Below are 16,191 nucleotides of genomic sequence, written 5' to 3'. Positions count from 1 at the left end.
GAACTCTGGCTTTTTTGTCCGTGAGTTCCGTGTGATCACGTGTGCGAACAGCTCACCTCACAATGTTGTATTGGTGGGCAGGAGTCCTGTGAAAGTACTAGTAAATGTAAGGTGATTTCTTTTTTTTTTTTTTTTTTAAAGATTTATTTATTTATTTATTTGTCAGAGAGAGAGAGGGAGAGCGAGCACAGACAGACAGAATGGCAGGCAGAGGCAGAGGGAGAAGCAGGCTCCCTGACGAGCAAGGAGCCCGATGTGGGACTCGATCCCAGGACACTGGGATCATGACCTGAGCCGAAGGCAGCTGCTTAACCAGCTGAGCCACCCAGGCGTCCCTGTAAGGTGATTTCTAACACTAAACTTAGTTTTTTTATTTTTTTTTAACTAGGAATCCAAAATGATAGAATAAGTTGTGCATAAATACGTATTAACATAGGCCTGCCCGAGGGTCAGTTATGAGTGTTTTAGTGTTCATTGTCAGCCTTACAGCCTTTATCGTTAGTCCTTTTAAACTGGGGTTGAGATTAGTCTCAGTGACGGTTGAGGAAAACGGAATGTGATTTTGGTTTATATTAGGAAATCATATAAACCTGTCACATTGATAATATATTTTATGTATAAATATACTGTGTAAAAACGTATCATCACATAAATTCTATGCAATAGCAATTCATGTCTTGCTGAATTTTCCTTTCTGAATTCTTATGTGGCAATATGTGAAACACTGAACTTTGAATCAGAAGTAAGTGGGGAAAAAAATGTTTCTGGTGTTGTTCTCCTGACAATATATTCCTTGGCAAAGATGCCACACCTGACAACAGACATCCTACATGAGACGCATTTGGTTCCCCGTCAGCTCAGGTGAACCTGAGGGATGGCAACTACAGTAGTACAGACCAGTCTAAACTTAAATATGTTTGTTCACAGAATTGGGTGTTTACTTCATTACGAAGCTGCCTATGAATCCGTTCCTTCAACAGACAGAGGCCTAGCAAGGAGCTTCCAACAGATCCAGGTGCTTGTGTTGGAAAGAGAGTTCTGGGAACGTGCTCACTCCTCTCACCCAGGAGGGCTCACGGAGAAGATGACGTGTGCTGACTTAGCAGCCTCTGGAGGGAGAGACTTCTGTCAGGTGAGAAGATTAATTTTTCAGAGGAAGATTCAAAGTCCTTGTCTGCTGGGGATTCTCCTTAGAACAGGAGGAGACGCTCAGAGGCACAGGCCACCTGGCAGCCCGACAGTGTGCCCTTCCTGGAAGGCCAGTAGGATAACAGGAAGAGTGAGCACCTCACTCTGAACTTGCTGAGAGGCCAGAGCAGCCTACAAGCAGGAGAGCAGGTGGGGACTAGGAGCCCATGGGCACGTAGGGCCTCAGAGAGATGCTAGGCTTTGGGAAAAGAGGAACAAGCAAAGGAGGAGGCTAAGTCAGTGTATCCTAATTGCTTTTACATTAATATTAATCTCCTTTGTGTTCCCATTTAATTTTCTACCACGGATTAAAATGATCGTGAAGAAAATGAGAAACTTTGAAGAACTGGGTTGGCATATGAAGTGGAAAACAAATCCCAAAATAGTAGTTTAATTTCACATATTTAGAGGCAAAAGTGGTATAGTCATATCCACATGTCAGTTGGACAAATGTGCTTTTGGCAAGTTCAGGTCCACTAAGAGGAAGACAGAATGTGGACAAATGGATCATAAAACACCGGCTTTCATAACCACGAAGCCAAGCAAGGAATGTGACCTTGGAGATACAACCAAAAAGGATTTCTGATGCTCTGTAACTCTCCTTCAGCAGTCTGGATTTGAGGCAGCCTACTGATAGAAACTGTTGGGTCTTCAGGGCCAATACACTTCTCTGGGTTTATCATTTCATACCAGTCTGGAATACAGAGGGAAGAAAGGATGAATCTCTAGTCTGTACTGCTTTTTGATCCTTTTCACCTTAATCAAGAAAAAAGAACCAATGGGAGAAAACTGGGTGTTATTATAGGAAGAAGTCCTTCCATGTAAAAATGTGAGGAGAGAAAGAGGGAGGTCTCTTCTTAACACTGAGTATCAATTTATGGCAGTTAACCCCTTTTGTGGTGTCAAGTACTATTCAGACTCTGCTTTCTGCCTTTGAATTTGCATTCCCCAGAAGCTGACCTTGAGACAAAGATTCAAGTACAATGGTCTGCATAGGAAGTGCAGACATGGCTGGTAGGAAAGTCAGGAGGGTAATATAGGGAAGGGAAGGCAGGAAATGCGAGAGAAGTTCTACAAAGTCAGCTACCACAGTAAAGGGACTGAGCTTAATCCTTCAATGCAAAATGCACTCAACACATTTGTCCCATCTGAGGAGTGAGGGAGCTGGGATATTTACATACTGCTTCCCCAAATTTGTGGTTCCAGGGCTGCTGGGGGAGGGGTCTTGTGGTCCCTCTGCACTTTCCACACTGCTGGTCTCCCTTGTGGATGGAACTGAAAGGGGAAGTGCCCTCAGGCACACAGCCAGGATATGGCCTGGAAGACTTGAAGACTCTCAGAAGGACACTCACACCATCTGCTAAAGGACATAAATGCTGTACTATACATATCAAATAGAAAAGTGCTCTGAATTAATGTGGTCATTTTTCCCCTTTTGAGGGATGGCTTTTCTCTCTGCTTCAAATCAAAGGAATCACAGATGGCTCTGTTGTCTCTGTCAGGTTTGACAGCATCTGACATTAAGGGCACACTTTACTGTGTACCAAGAGGGCAGAGGAGAACTAGGGAAGGAATTAGGTCCATGACAGAGGTGCGATCTTGGTGGGCCTTTATTTCAGCTACATCCAACTGTCCCTTTGCAGCACGACCAAATCTGCTGCCAGTACAGGGGAGGAAAAGAGGAGCTGAGATTCTGGCTAATAAACGTGGCAAGCTAAAGAACACCAAGTTACTAGCAAGGTGACTTCAGAAACTTCAGTAAAGTGGACCCGAGTATTTCTATCAGGTAGTTGATTTTTACTCTCCTGTGTGTGCTTAGAAGTAATGGACCTGCTAATGTAATTTCTCCTCCGGGAAGGTCAAGTAGGATGTTGGAATGCAGAGATGTGGAGTTTCTGACGCAATGCAGAATTCTGTGCTGCTTTGCTCAGGACACGTTCTAGATTGTCTTTGATAATGTCAAGTTCTTTGACCTACAGGGTGATCTCGGTCTTCCCAGAGTAGCCTATGTCCTGTTCCTGCTGACTTTTTCAATCTATTTCATACACCTTATATATTTCAGCCGCACCGAATATGTTCTGGCCTTACAAGTCCCTGCATCCTGCCTGTCTTGGGGCGGTAGCCCAGGCACCAGTTCTGCATAAAATGCTATTCCTCCCGGCTTTTGAAAACCCAGCTCCTTCTCATCTCTCACATATCAGCTCAAGTGTTATTGAAACTACATACACCCACACAAGTGTGTAAGCACACACAACTACCTGCCTTTATTCTCTACTTTTTGCTCTATTTTCTTTGTAGCTATTATCACCATCTAATTTGTTTATACTCTCTCTTGCTCAGAATACCCAGCTCACAGTAGGCACTACATAATTCTTTAAAAATAAACAGATACCATTTGCTTATTGAATATTTACCATATGGTAAGCCCTGGGATAGTACCTGGCAATAGTAAATGAATTAGGCCCTTTCTGGATCATGGAATGTTTGTAACTGCAAGAAAAAAAATCTTTAGTATGTGTTGGTACTGAATGAATCAGTAATTTAAAGAAAAAACAAACCTGACTTGACACATCAGACCATTTACAAACTGGAAAGAGGTTTCAAGTGTAACCTTACTTCATAAAGAAAAAAATTAGGCCCAGAGAACAAGTTAATTGTTCTGCATTACAGACAAGGGAATCTATCTCCCTATTCCCACCTTAGGATTTCTTCCATAAAATTCTTCATATAAAATAAAAGCCATGTCAAATATGTCATAAGCTCAGTTTATTTTATCAGAAGACAAAAAGTACATTTCTGTCAAAGATAAAAGGGGCTGATAAAAATCATTAAGGCTGGGGTGCCTGGGTGGCTCAATGGGTTAAAGCCTCTGCCTTCTGCTCAGGTCATGATCCCAGTGTCCTGGGATGGAGCCCGCATCATCGGGGTCTCTGCTCAGTGGGGAGTCTGCTTCCCTCTCTCTCTGCCTGCCTCTCTGCCTATTTGTGATCTGTCTCTCTCTCAAATAAATAAATAAAATCTTTTAAAAAATCATAAAATCTACTTTAAAAGGTAAATCCTATGCTTTAAGGCTTTTTTTTGTTTACAGCTTTATTGAGCTGTAATTGACATATAATATTGTGTCAGTTGCAGATGTACAGTGTAACTCTTTGATACCCCTGTATATTTTGAAATGCTTACCATAGTGGAGTTAATGAACACCTGTCATCTCATATAATTAGCATGTCTTTCTTGTGGTAGGAGCACTTAAGATCTACTTTCTTAGCAACTTTTAAATATCTAATATAGTATTGTTAACCATAATAACCATGCTGTATACTAGAATCACAGAATTGTTATAACTGGAAGTTTGTACCCTTTGACCAAGATCTCCCCCATTCCCCACCAGCACTCCCTACCCCAGCTTCTAGTAACTATCCTTCTACTCTTTGCTTCTTTGAGTTCAACTTTTTTAGATTCCATGAATAAGTAATATCATACAATATTTGTCTTTTGCTGTCATATATATATATATGTCAAATATATGTATATACCATATTTTTTTATCCATTCATCCTGTGACAGAAAAATAGATTGTTTTTATGTCTCAGCTATAGTGAATAAAGCTGCGATATATATGGGAGTGTAGATAACCTCTTTGATAACCTGTTTTATATCCTTTGGGTATATACCCAGAAGTGGGTCATATGGTAGTCAATTTTTAATTTTTTAAGGAATTTATATTATTTTCCATAGTGATGTGCCAATTTATGTTCCTACCAGCAGTGCAAAAGGTTTCCCTTTATCCTTGCCAACATCTTTTATGTCCTTTTGATACCTATTCTAACAAGTGTGAGTTGATATCTCATTGTACTTTTGATTTGTGTTCCCCTGATGACCGGTGAAGTTGAGCATCTTTTCACATACCTGTTACCCATCTGTATGTCTTCTTTGGAAAAATGTCTATTCAGATCCTCTGTCCATTTTTTAGGTTGTATCATTTTTGTTATCGGTTTGTATAAGTTGTTTATGTATTTTGTATATTAACCCTTTATCAGATATGCGATTTGCAAATATTTTCTCCCATCCCATAAGTTGCCTTCTCATTTTGTTGATTGTTTCTTCTGAGGTGTAGAAGCATTTTAGTTTCATGTAGTTCCACTTAATTGATTCATTCTTTTATTGCTTGTGTTTTTGGTTTTATATCAACCCCCCACAAAATTGTTGCCAAGACCTATGTCAAGCAGCTTTTTCCCTGTGCTTTCTACCCACCCTTGGAGTTCTACAGTTTGTAGCCTTATATTTAAGTCTATAATCCATTTCAAGTATAAAATAGGGTTCAATTCCACTCTGCTTATGGTTGTCCAGTTTTCCCAACATCATTTTTGAAGAGACTATCCTTTCTTCATTGAGTATTTTTTGCTCCTTTGTCTCAAGTATTAGTGGACTGTATGAGGGTTTTTCTGGCCTCATGATTCTAGCCCTTTTGTCTATGTGTCTATTTTTCTGCCAGTACCATACTGTGTTGATTACTATAGATTTGTAACATATTTTGAAATCAGAAAATGTGATGGCTCCAACCTTGTTATTTCTCAGGATTGCTTTTTAGGCTATTTAGGGTCTTTTGGGGGCCCATGTGAATTTTGGGGTTTTTTTTTTTTTTTTTGGTCTCTCTATGAAAAATGCTATTGGAATTTTTAAAGGCACTTCCTTGAATCTGTAGGTGACTTTGTGTATTATGGACACAACATTGATTCTTCCAATCTGTGAACATGGGATTATGTTTTCCATTTGTTTCCATCTTCATCAATTTCTTTCATCAAAGTCATAGTTTTTAGGGTAGAGATCTTTCACCTTTTTGGGTAACTTTATTCCTAAGTACTTTATTTTTTGAAGCTTTTGTATATAAGATTGTTATCATTATTTTTTATTTCCTTTTTTTTCAAGTTTTAATCTAAATTCCAGTTAACATAAAACAGTGTGATATTAGTATCAGATGTAAAACTTAGTGATTCAACACTTACATACAACACCTGGTGCCCATCACAAGTGTCCTCCTTAATCCCCTGTTTATCTTTTGTGCATTTTGTTGTTAGTGTATAGAGACACAGGGGTTTTTGTATGCTTGCTTTGTACCTTGAAACGTTACTCATCATTTAGTTCTAACAGGTTTTTGTTGTTGTTGTTTATAGTTCTAACAGTTTTTTGATGGAATCTTTAGGATTTTCTCAGACCATATCACCTGCAAATAAAGACAGCTTTGCTTCTTCCTTCTTGACTTACTCCTTCCTTCCCTTTATTTCTTTTTCTTGCCTGGTTGTCCTGGCTAAAACTTCCAGTGCTATGTTGAATAGGAATGATGAAAGTGGGTACCCTGGGTTTGTTTCTGATCTTATAAGAAAAGCTTTCAACTTTTCACTATTGAGTATAATGTTAATTATGGGTTTGTTATGTATGACTTTTATTATCTTGAGATACGTTCCATTTATATCCAGTTTGTTGAGAGTTTTTTCTTGAAGGGATGCTGCATTTTGTCAAATACATTTTCTATACCATTCAGATGATAAGATTTTTAAATTTTCATTCCATTAATGTGGTAGAGTATATTTGTTGATTTGGGTATGTTGAACTATCCTTGTATCACTGGAATAAATCCCCCCTGATCATTGTATATGATCCTTTTAATGTGTTGTTGAATTTTGCTAGTATTTGCTAGTATTTTGGTAGTATTTTGTTGAGAATTTTTGCACCTATGTTCATCAGGGATGTTGGCCTCTAGTTTTTTTGTGTGTTTGTTTGTTTGTTTGTTTTCCTTCTTATGGTGTCCTTATCTTGCCTTGGTGTCAGGGTAGTTCTGACCTTACCTAATGAGTTTTAGAGTGTCCCCTCTTCTTCAATTTTTGGGAAGAGTTTGAGGAATGTCATTAATTCTTCTTTAAATGTTCAGTAGAATTCACCAGTGAAGCCATCTGGTCCTGAGCTTTTCTTCACTGAGATGTTATTGATTAGTGATTCAGTCTCCTTGCTCAAATTGGTCTATTCTGATTTTCTGTTTCCTCATGACTTGGTCGTGGCAGTTTGTCTGTTTCTAGAAATTTATCTATTTCTTCCAGGTTATCTAATTTTTTGGTGTATAGTTATTCATAGTCTCATGATTCTTTGTATTTCTGTGGTATCAGTTATAATATCTTTGTGATTTTATTTATTTAAGTACTCTAAGGTATACAAATTGACAAAATATTAGTATTTTTAAATTAAAGAAATGTGTTGTGAATAAATTATTGACTATTCCTCTTCTAAAATTGAAAGCAGCTCTGATTAAAGCAAATTTTTAGAACACATTTTCTTGGTGTTTCAGGGAGACTCTGGTGACCCATTAGTATGTAGACATGAAAAAGATCTCTTTGTCCTATATGGCATTGCCAGCTGGGGGGCTGGCTGTGCCCAGCCAGGAAAGCCAGGTGTATTTGCCAGGGTGAGTGTCATCTTGGACTGGATCCAATCCAAAATCAAAGGTAAATATTTTTCAGATATTATGAAAACAATTCCTCTTTCTTTAGAGTAGGCTTGTGAGAAGTGAGTATGGTAGAAATCAGCATTATAAAAGAAAAAAACACATGAAGTAGTATTTCATTTATTTTAGTTTCTAAAACATTAAACTGCACATTAAAATTCTGTAAGAATACATTCTCCCTTGGGCAGAGTGAGAGTAAAACTGACTTTTCCTGAGGCTGCTGTAATCCTAGATTTGCATTTTCTTTTGACAAAAGCTGTTTTGGTATAGACTACATTTTGTTTCGAGGCTTTCATCTTTATTTATTTTTAACATGCTCTCTCCAGGTACAGGTCCTGTTTCACTTCAGATAAGTAAGGAAAGCAAAACATTACCAAGACGACAGTTGCCACCACCCACACCTTCAACAGACGATGCATCTGGACCAGGTAATAGATGTTCATGTTATCCACGTAATGCAGCTAAGAAGAATTTGGCAAAAAGCATGGTATGCCCCGGTTCAGTAATTTTCTGTGGAACAGGATAAGCCCTGTATTTTCATTCTGGCTGGTAGTTTAAACTGAATTTAAAAAAAAAAGGGGGAGTGTTGTTACTGTGATCATTTGGTTTCTTTTCTACGCCCAGAGATACAGCTGTTGCAGGTTAAAAATATATGTATTGTGGTTATGAACAAGTGCTTGAATTCTGAAGGAGTGCATAGAATTATTCTGACCTCTGGTGTATTTTTTCCTACATAAACAAAGGTCCTTAGATTTTCAGGTATCTCACTGGCTGAGAACGCTGGATATGAGAGAGAACCACAGTCAGCATCAGTGTTAGTCACTTGTAATCCCCCACAGTTGTCAGTGCTTGTTTGCTAATAGAATTTTTATTTTTAGTTACAATCAAACTGCAACTGGAGAATTAGAAGTCCGTAATTGCCCTGTAGGGAGATGAAAGTTCTATGATGCCATCATTATTGGTTTCCAGGTGGTCACCGTCTCTTCCTTCTCACCTATCTCTGTCCCCATCCATCCCACATACAGTCAAGGCCAGTAGGCAACCAGGAAGGAGGTGGGGGGGCGGATAGAAGAGGAAATAAGAGATGAGGGAATTTCTAGAGTGATGACCTTCAGTAGGAGAAAGGGGATGCGATCTTGTGCTTGGGAGGAGGGATTAGTCTCAGAAAGGAGCAAAGTGTAGTTCATCCATAGTTGCTGGATGGAGGCAGAATACTTATGCTGGGGTATGGGTACATGTGGGGTTGGGAACTTCTGGCAATTTTTAAATTGCTTCTGTGCATTCAGTGGATGGAACAGGATTGTGGAAGAGGATTTAAGGGTTTTAAGGGAAAAAAGAGGAAGTATAAAATAGTTCTCTAAAAAAGTGACAAAGTGCATGGACTAGGAAAATGTAGTAGGATTACTGGGCAACATAAAAGCCTCTGAGATTAATGAACACGAATTAAGAGGGAGTTAGCTTAACTTAGTTAGCTTAGTTGTATGTTTTCTTCTGGAGACACTGAGGGGTAGCACATAGAGGAACAGATGGAGGGTAGATTCATCAGAATGGGTTTCCCAAGTATGCAAGAGTATAAGGGTATTGAAAGCATGTAGGAGGAAGGGATGAAAATGATGTGTTATTGGAATTTAAGCTAGGAAAACAGAGAATGAGGGTGAGAGATGAGTTAGGGACAAAGAAAATGTGGCTGAATAGATGAATATCAAGTCTCAAAAGGTGGAAGGAGCATTGGAGGGAGCTGAGAAGGTAGAAGATTGTAGATGGAGACAGCAGTGCTTGAAACAGAGCTATGGAAGGCTTGGTGTTATTGCTGGGGACAGGGTCCTGAGGGGCTCACCACTGGGGTGGGTGGCTGAGGTCAGCTGGAGAACAAGATCATTGGAAGGAAGTTGAGAAATTAAGAAGCTGATGTGGTAAGCTCATCGTCCATAGCAAGATTTGTGGCAGAAATAGTGTTGGAGAAAATGACTGCTATTCTAAGAATAAGAAGGGGTAATATGGGGACCATTTGTGGGTGGCATGGTCTGACAACACAAGAATCAAAGGGTCCTGTTTAGATTAAAAGTGAATCTGGAATTGGGGTTGAGATGGAGAGCAGACTTAGGTTCCAAGATCCTAAAACCTAATGATTTTGATGGCTTGAGTTAAATGAACAATTTTAATTAGTACATAAGAAAGTGAGTGCATATCAGGCTCTTAAAATAGAGATGGCATGATGAATGACAACAATCAACAAGTGATGTCCAGTAGTGACCAACCAATACATTCATTAAATTGTCCCATTCGGGCAAATGAACGTTAAAATGTAGAGATATTTTTCATTTGTCTGTGTTCAGAAATACATGTGCATGCCAGAGAAATTTGCAAGTTTCACATAAGAAAGGGTACTGTTTTGTTTTAATTCTGTGGATATTCTATGAGAGAAAATGTTGGGACTATCCTATATTTAACATCCATCCACTCCCACCCCTGGGTTTTTACACAAGAGGATTGTTAGCCCATTTATAAAAAGAAGTGGCTTCACATGATTTGGTTCCTTTTCCAGGCGGATTTGTCATAGAGGATTCACGTGGACAGGAAAAAAATTACTGAAAGGACATGTTGGGGTCAAAGTCACAATTTCAGTTGCTTGGAGCAAGGAGAGAACTTAATTCTCTTGTTTCATACCCTATCCCAGATTGGAGAGCATGGGGTGGGGGAAGATTAGAGATTGGGAAATCTGTTAGGTTACTATTAAATCAAAGTAGGTCTATAAATATCTAAATTAGATTATGGTAGCCATCTAAATGAAAGGGGAGAATTTGCAAAGAGATAACAGGACTAGGCGATTGAATAGAGTCCTGAATTCTTATAAATTTCATTTCCCTTCTTCACCTTCTGCCACTCTTCATTTCTACTGTTCATGAAAGAATATTTATTTATGTGTCACCTGAGGTCGTTAATTTCTCTATGGCAAGGCATCTATAATAATGCATGTATTAATTCATATCCAGACATTAAAATGTGTTCATTTGAAATAGACTATTTCAATTTGTAATTGCTCAGCGGATTTTTGGTGAGGGAATACACAGAGGGGAAGGAAGAGGAGTCGAGGCTGTAAGCTGAAGGAGTAGCGGATGGCAAGGTCCATGGGCCAGAGAGGCCCTGGCACCAGAGGCTCTGTAGGTAGCCTGCAGGTCTAGAGGTGCCCTTGGACTTAAGAGCAAGTGGAAGAAGTGAGAGACCTTCAAATGTATGCAGCACGTCCTCCTTTTTGTGATCTCGGTCACGAATTCCATGAATGTAATCATTTGTCCCAGCAAGATAAATGCTCAGTGAAATTAGTGAAGCTTTTAGGAACAGACCTTCAGTTGCATCTCAAAGAAGGAAGGAAATGAAAACATGCAGGACAGAAGGAGTGCACACTCACTGTGCTTCTTCTAAGGCATTTAAAAGATTCGGTGAAAAAAAAATTTTAAATAATGATAATTTAAATTCTACTCCTACAACCTCATTTCAAGAAAATAGGACGTGTTAAATGGGATGATCATTTTTACCCAAGGCCATGTAACAGTAATGAAGTTTTCATTCTCTTCTTGCAAGCCTAAATTTTTCAAGTTCATGATAGAACCTCACTCTGCTTTGTTCATGTTGGTCCCTGGTGTCTGTGTGCTCTGAACTGTAGGTTGTTACTCTGAGGTGGAACTAGAAGAGCCCAGAGGCTTTTTTGGCAGCTCCAGGATATCCACTGGATTATAGAGGAGAACTAGAATGTTCTTGGGTGCTCAGGGTGTCCCCGAGCAGTATGGCAAAATTGACAGTTAAGTACCTGTCGCTGCCTTGTTCTCCTGTGTGTCCAGATTCAGTTATGACTGTTTATGAAGAAAACCATGATGAGAGAAGGGTGTCTGGTAATAATCCTTGCTGGCATTTCAACTTGGAGCTGGGAGGCTTTTCTGTATAGGCAGCTTAAAATCACAAGAGAACTTGACTTGGGTACCACTACCACCAAAGTGTTGATTCATGTAATAGGTATGCCTTTCTTTCTTTTCTTTTTTCTTTTCTTTCTTTGCTTCCTTCCTTTTTTCTTTCCTTTCCTTTCTTCCTTTTCTTTCTTTTATTTTTCTCTTTTATTTTTATTTTATGTTTTTTTAAAGATTTTATTTATTTATTTGACAGACAGAGATCACAAGTAGGCAGAGAGGCAGGCAGAGAGAGAGAGGGAGGAGGAAGCAGGCTCCCCGCTGAGCAGAGAGCCCGATGTGGGGCTCGATCCCAGGACCCTGGGATCATGATCTGAGCCGAAGACAGAGGCTTTAACCCACTGAGCCACCCAGGTGCCCCTATTTTTCTTTATTTTTACTAAGATTTATTTATTTATTTATTTGACAGCGAGAGAAAGATCACAAGTAGGCAGAGAGGCAGGCAGAGAGAGAGGGGGAAGAAGGCTCCCCGCCGAGCAGAGAACCCGATGCGGGGCTTGATCCCAGGACCCCAAGCCAAAGGCAGTGGCTTAACCCACTGAGCCACCCAGGCACCCTTCTTTCTTTCTTGTAAGCATACTTAATATTTTCAAGACTTGAATTTACAAAACAGGTACACTAGAGTGTGTGTGTGTATGTGTATTCGAGTAGAAAAAAGACAAGAGAGCTCAAGTTCCTCAAGCGTACAAGAACCAGTCCAGGATGCCAGAAAGGTGTCCGATAGAGGATTTAGGACAGTTAAAAATCAGAAAGGGGGGAGTGTTGGATTTTAAAGTAAAGCAAAATATATTAAAGGTTTCTACAATGGCAGAATTAAAAATATTTGCTAATAGCACGGCAGCTGTCATTTCATCTCCTGCCAGGCAAACCTGTTTTGTTTGACAAAACGAAGTTGCTACCTCTTGTTTGTGTAAGTGGGGTACAGCTTTTAGTCAAGAGGAGGGTGGAAAGATTTTGGAGATAATTTACTTGATGGGGACACCTGGGAAGAAAATAAGTGTCTGTCTACTATTGGGTGCATGTGTGGTACACACACACGTGTGTGTGCTGGATTTGGGGGTGTATGGAGCCAGGGAGATGCTCTGAGGGGGAGATTGTGCTCTTGGAATAAATCCTGAGATTAAATCATTGAGTTAGAAGGTACAGACATTTATTTAAAGAATCTTTATAAATACTGTCTCATTTAGGGGCACCTGGGTGGGCTCAGTCAGTTAAGGATCTGCCTTCAGCTCAGGTCATGATCCCAGGGTCCCGGGATCAGGTCCTGCATCAGGCTCCTTGCTCAGCAAGGTGTCTCCTTCTCCCTCTTTCCCTCCACCTGCTTGTGCTCTCTTGCTCTCGGTCTCTCTCTCAAATAAATAAATAAAACCTTTAAGAAAAAATACTGTCTCCCTTACACTATGGAACAAAGCTCTTAAGTGGCCTATCCACTTTGTACATTTTTGTCCTGTGATCAGATGGCCTTCCCCATCTGCCTTGAATAAAACAGCTCCAGGTCTTGTAGCTGGAGTAAAATCCCAGATTCCTAGCACAACCTTCTGTCTCCCTCCCTGACTCACATGATCAGGTGCTTGCATTCTCACATCAGGGCCCTTGTCCCACTCCTTCTCCTCGCTCTGCAGAGAGCTCCTTCTCCACCTGTCCCTCATCTCCCTCAAGGCTTGACTAGAATGTCACCTTCTTAAGAGACCTAACTTAATTGCTATCAATTACATCACCTCTTGCCTGGATACTTCGTGCCTCCCCCTTTTCTTTAGCACTTACTGTCTTCCAACATTATGATTTTTTTTTCACGTTTGTGGTTTGTGTTTTCTCTATTGAATGTGAGTTTTCAGAGGGCTAAAACTTTCATCTCCTCATCTGAAGACTCTCCAATGTCTGGAATAGTATGTGAGACCTAGAAGGCACTGAATGAGTGAATCAGTGAACCATAGGTCACCTTCTCAAAGAGGACTTCTCAGTCTAAAGTAGTGCCATTCATTCCCTCCCAAAGTCCTTTTCATTATATTCTGATTATTTCACTTATAGCCTTGATCAGTTTTTGAAATCATCTTCTTTATTTACCTGGCTAAAATAAAAGATTCATGAAAGCAGGGATCTTGATAATTTGTTCCTTATTGTGTCTTCCCACATTAGAATCATCCCTAGAGACACAGCACAATTCTTTCCAGGAGAGTATACTGATAAATAATTCTTCAGAAAAGCTATGTCAGTTTTCACTGCCATTGACAATAATGGGGAGCCTCTTGCACTATGAGTATAACTGAATATATCAGTTTGATAAGCACTTTTACTTTCATTTTAATCATTAGCGGATTTTTTTTTCATATGTTGGTTGGTTGTTTTTTAAAATTTCTTGTCATTACCATACATTTTTGAATATTTTTATTGGTTTACAAAAGCTGTTATACATATATTTTTCCTTTGTCATAAGTTGCAAGTATTTATTGATAAGGTTGCTATTTGCCTTTCATTTTTCTTAAGATTTTATTAATTTATTAGAGAGCGGGCACACACGCACGAGTGAAGGAAAGGGCAGAGGGGAAGGAAAAAGAAGAGAGAAAGGAGACTCCCCGCTGAGCATGGGAGTTGATTTCACCGGGCTTGATTTCATGACCCTGAGATCATGACCTGAGCTGAAACCAAGAGTCAAATGTTTAACCAACTGAGCCACCCAGGAGGCCCTTTAATTTTTATTATATGTTGATGTAAACATTTAAAAAAATTTTTAAATCTATCTATAAACACCTTTACTTTGATTTATCTCATTGCTTTTTAAGTATTTATTGTTCATTCTGAGTTCAGAAAAAAAATTAATCACAAACTTCTTTAATCCTGCTGAAATGTTTTTTCTCATATGGTAAAGTGATGCTATATCTATATCTCTAAGAGAAAACTATTTTCTTTCCATCTTGTAGCATTGTATTATATACTAGATTCCCATATAAAAAGAAACATTTTCTGGGAAAACTTACCTTTATCTTTATAACCTGTGGAGAGCCATGCTTGGCTTTGTTGTGGATTAACTTGGGGGAATCCTATAATTTTCCAACCTAGCATTTCTTTGATCTGAAATTGTCAGCTTGAACCTTGTAGAATGGTTCTTTCTCTTCAGATGATAGCTAACAGAACTGCAAGACTATAATGGAGGTATTGTCCCTTATTCAAGCCAGATAGTATTCTTCTATACCATAAAATGCTATCTTTTTCCCTGTGGGAGCCAGCAACTCACTCATCCAACAGCTGCACTGATCTGCACTTGCTGCGAATAAGTATTTGATCATTTTTCAAATACTATTTCAACAGCATTTACCCTAATGTGTTATGCAATCTAATACATTTTGTTCTTTTCTTCTCAGATATAATCTCTTCCTTCTCTTGCTCCACAAATACTTGTAAGGAGGATCAACTAGGGGCTAGAGACCCACTCTTCTTGGTTGTGGGGATTCAGGAGTGAACAAAATGGACAAAAGAAATCCCTGCCCTTATCAAGCTTATATTCCAGTGGAAAGTGGACACATAATAAGAAAATAAAATATGCAATACATTAGGTAGATGAGCTGGGGGGGAATGAAGTGGGAAGAAAGAGAAGATGCTGGGATGTAGGTGCCCTACAGTCATATGTAGTATAACCAGCAAATGTCTTTCTGAGCAGGTGATATTTAAATAAATGTAGGGTGATACTGACTCATCACTAATAGAGAAGTTTGATCCTAAGACGCTCACAGGCGCTTTTCACACCTTCTTAATCAGCCCTCTGAATTGTTTTAGAATTATGGTTACAATTTTCCCTTTCAGCTTTGACTCAGGTCCTCAACCTAAAGCAATAAAAAAAAAAAAAAAGAAAGAAAGAAAAGAAAGATTGACTACAGATAAAGAATAAATTTTCAGGTAGAAGTTTTTTCCATCATCGATTTTTCATGGTGAGATATTTTTAATAAGTAGGTTACTCTACTAGAAGAAAAATGACATATCAGCATCATTTTAAAGATGAAGTAATTTACTTCCTGCTGTCCTTCAAGGGAGCAATATGGCATAGCAGCCTGTGATGAGGACTGGATTCATAGGCCTGGATTTAGATCCTGAGTCCCCACCCTACCAGTCTAATTTTGGGTGAGTTACTTGAGTTCTGGAGCCCTGTTTCCCTCATTTTGCAGAGTGAAATAAATTCCTCCCTCATAGGTACAAACTTGTAACTAGTAGACAAGACCTGGAGATCGAGTGCACACTATATTGAATATAGTCAACATTTATATTATAATCCTCAAACTTGCTGAGGGACTAGATCTTAATTATTTTTACTACAAAAAAGAAATGATAACTATGAGAGGTGGTAGAAGCTAACTGTCACTAGAATGGCAGTCCTATTACAGTATATAAATGTATCAAATAAACATGGTGTACATTCTAAGTTTATACAATGTTACATGTCAAATATATTTCATTAAAAATAAAAATAATGGCTCTACCTAAAGTAGAGAAACTGCTAAAAACATTTTTAGTTCTTGTGTTTTACTAGATTTCATTTTTTTAAACCTAGGTGAATTA

General features: G+C 39.0%; 1 protein-coding gene across 1 annotated transcript in view; it reads left to right on the top strand.

Annotated features, from left to right (window-relative positions):
• The window catches only part of LOC111159965 (ovochymase 1), a 60,644-nt gene that overhangs the window by 30,950 nt on the left and 13,503 nt on the right, over positions 1-16,191 (top strand). The window contains 5 exon segments of the mRNA XM_022522680.1: positions 981-1,132; positions 7,526-7,682; positions 8,014-8,109; positions 11,346-11,389; positions 11,391-11,571. Coding sequence (XP_022378388.1) covers positions 981-1,132; positions 7,526-7,682; positions 8,014-8,109; positions 11,346-11,389; positions 11,391-11,571 — 630 coding nt within the window.

The sequence above is a fragment of the Enhydra lutris genome, unplaced genomic scaffold (genome assembly GCF_002288905.1).
Source record: "Enhydra lutris kenyoni isolate GAN:26980312 unplaced genomic scaffold, ASM228890v2 scaffoldscaffold72, whole genome shotgun sequence".
Classification (NCBI taxonomy): Eukaryota; Metazoa; Chordata; class Mammalia; order Carnivora; family Mustelidae; genus Enhydra; species Enhydra lutris.
This window is presented reverse-complemented; position numbering and strand designations above follow the sequence as displayed.